This window comes from Monosiga brevicollis, genomic scaffold, assembly GCF_000002865.3.
Source record: "Monosiga brevicollis MX1 MONBRscaffold_66 genomic scaffold, whole genome shotgun sequence".
Taxonomy (NCBI): Eukaryota; class Choanoflagellata; order Craspedida; family Salpingoecidae; genus Monosiga; species Monosiga brevicollis.
The window spans coordinates 6,320-7,978 of NW_001865099.1; the positions used below are offsets into that span (position 1 = coordinate 6,320).

The following is a 1,659-nucleotide window of genomic DNA, read 5'->3' on the forward strand; positions in this document are numbered from 1 at the left end:
GTCATCGCTTGCACCTCGACAGCGCTCGCCCCTGATGCCACAACGACGACAAACCGCACCATCATCATCAGGAGTGCGCCCGCCGCCCATGGTCCTGTTTCATCCTCTGTCTGTGCTTCATCGCGATGTTCAAAATTAAAAATTCAAGCAAAGCTTAAGGGAAGGAAGAGAGGCAAGAGGTTAATGAAGCAAAGATACGACTAGTTGAAGCCGATCATGGCCAGTCAAAGTAACAAGATGCAGTACATTCAGCACTTATTGAAGCGATCTGACATTCTCCGTCTCTCTCTCTGTGTCTCTCTACAGCAAAGCAGAGCCAAGGGGTTAATGAAGCAAAGCTCCAAGTAGTTGAAGCAGATCTTGGCCAGTCAAAGTAACAAGATGCAGTATATTCAGCACTTATTGAAGCGATCTCCAAAAGGATGACATTCTCTGTCTCCTCCCTTGAAAATCCTGTTTTATTTGAAAAAAAAGTAAAAAACTTTTGTGGCGATGTGTGTTGAAACGGACTCTCGAGTCCTGGAGACTCTTGATCTTGAGCCAACCTCCGTCCTGCAAGGGTCACAGAGACGATGCCATGCACCACTTGCCTCCTGTTGTTGATTTGCACCTGTTCTCAAGTGGCTTCGTCACACGCTAGTGAGATACTCTGCTGCCATTTGAGGGCTCTGGCTGCGCCGCGAGCGGGTTGGAAGAGTCGCGGTGCGGCTTGCCCGCTGCTGCATCTACGATCGCTGAGAGGGTCAGGCTGTGGCAGTGCGCTGTGAGCTCCCAAGTGTCAAGATGCCCATTCGGTATGCGCTTGGTCATTGCCTTGGCCGCGAATTCTCGTTGCTCATCATAAGCTTTTTCCATTTAGAAAAATCAACACGAACGACGACAGCGAGCCGACGCGGCTGTTGCTGCCCATCACATGGCGGGCCGTGTGTTTCAGGATGAAGACCCTCAAGGTTCTTCACAGGAGCAGTGAAAGGCCAGCCCGCCAGTTTTCGATCATGCTTTGTTTCGCTTGAGAAGCTTTTTTCCGGTAGCGGCCGTTGCCGTCGTCCATCCTCACCGGCCTTGTTCTGAACTGCGTACGATGCGACCCCAAATGAAATTCATACCGCGCGTACTCGCAACGGATACCAACAAGACACGGCCCATGACGGTCGAGCACTCTGCACTCGGGAGGAGCAAGCTTTGAGAGCCGAGTATCTTCGATCAACGAGCCGCATGAATCGCTCCCGCACGCGCAATGATGCCATACAGCTGATGAACGAGCTGCTTGCCGTTTGCCGTGAGAGGAGTATCATGCGCAAGAGAACCGATTCTCGATACGCAGCTTACCGACCACTCAGTCACCGTGAGTGTGCATTTCGTCGACGTGCGGCAGGCGCCCAAGCCGGTGTTGGACTGTTTTCGTCTGTGCTGCAAGAGCAATGGTTTTATAAACTCGAGGAGGAATTTGGTGTTGATCTGATTAGTGCAAGGGCGCAAGACGAGCTGCGGGCTCACTTGAGTCAGCTCGTTGACGGTGGGCGACGAGATTCACCTCCTTTGCGTCGCCATTCACGCACAGCGTCAAAGGCCGGATTGAATGGCTAGAGCCTTTCGACATGCTGGCATCGCAGCTGAATCCAGAGACATCGATTCTATGCTGAACGCACCTACCTCACC

At 52.3% G+C, this 1,659-nt stretch overlaps 1 protein-coding gene across 1 annotated transcript in view; it reads right to left on the bottom strand.

Annotated features, from left to right (window-relative positions):
• Positions 1–1,659, bottom strand: part of MONBRDRAFT_13095 (uncharacterized protein) — a gene marked incomplete at both ends in the record, with an annotated part of 41,238 nt that overhangs the window by 6,029 nt on the left and 33,550 nt on the right. Inside the window, one exon of the mRNA XM_001750997.1 lies at positions 1,330–1,410. Within this exon, the coding sequence (XP_001751049.1) occupies positions 1,330–1,410 (81 nt within the window). The remainder of the gene's footprint in view (positions 1–1,329; positions 1,411–1,659) is intronic.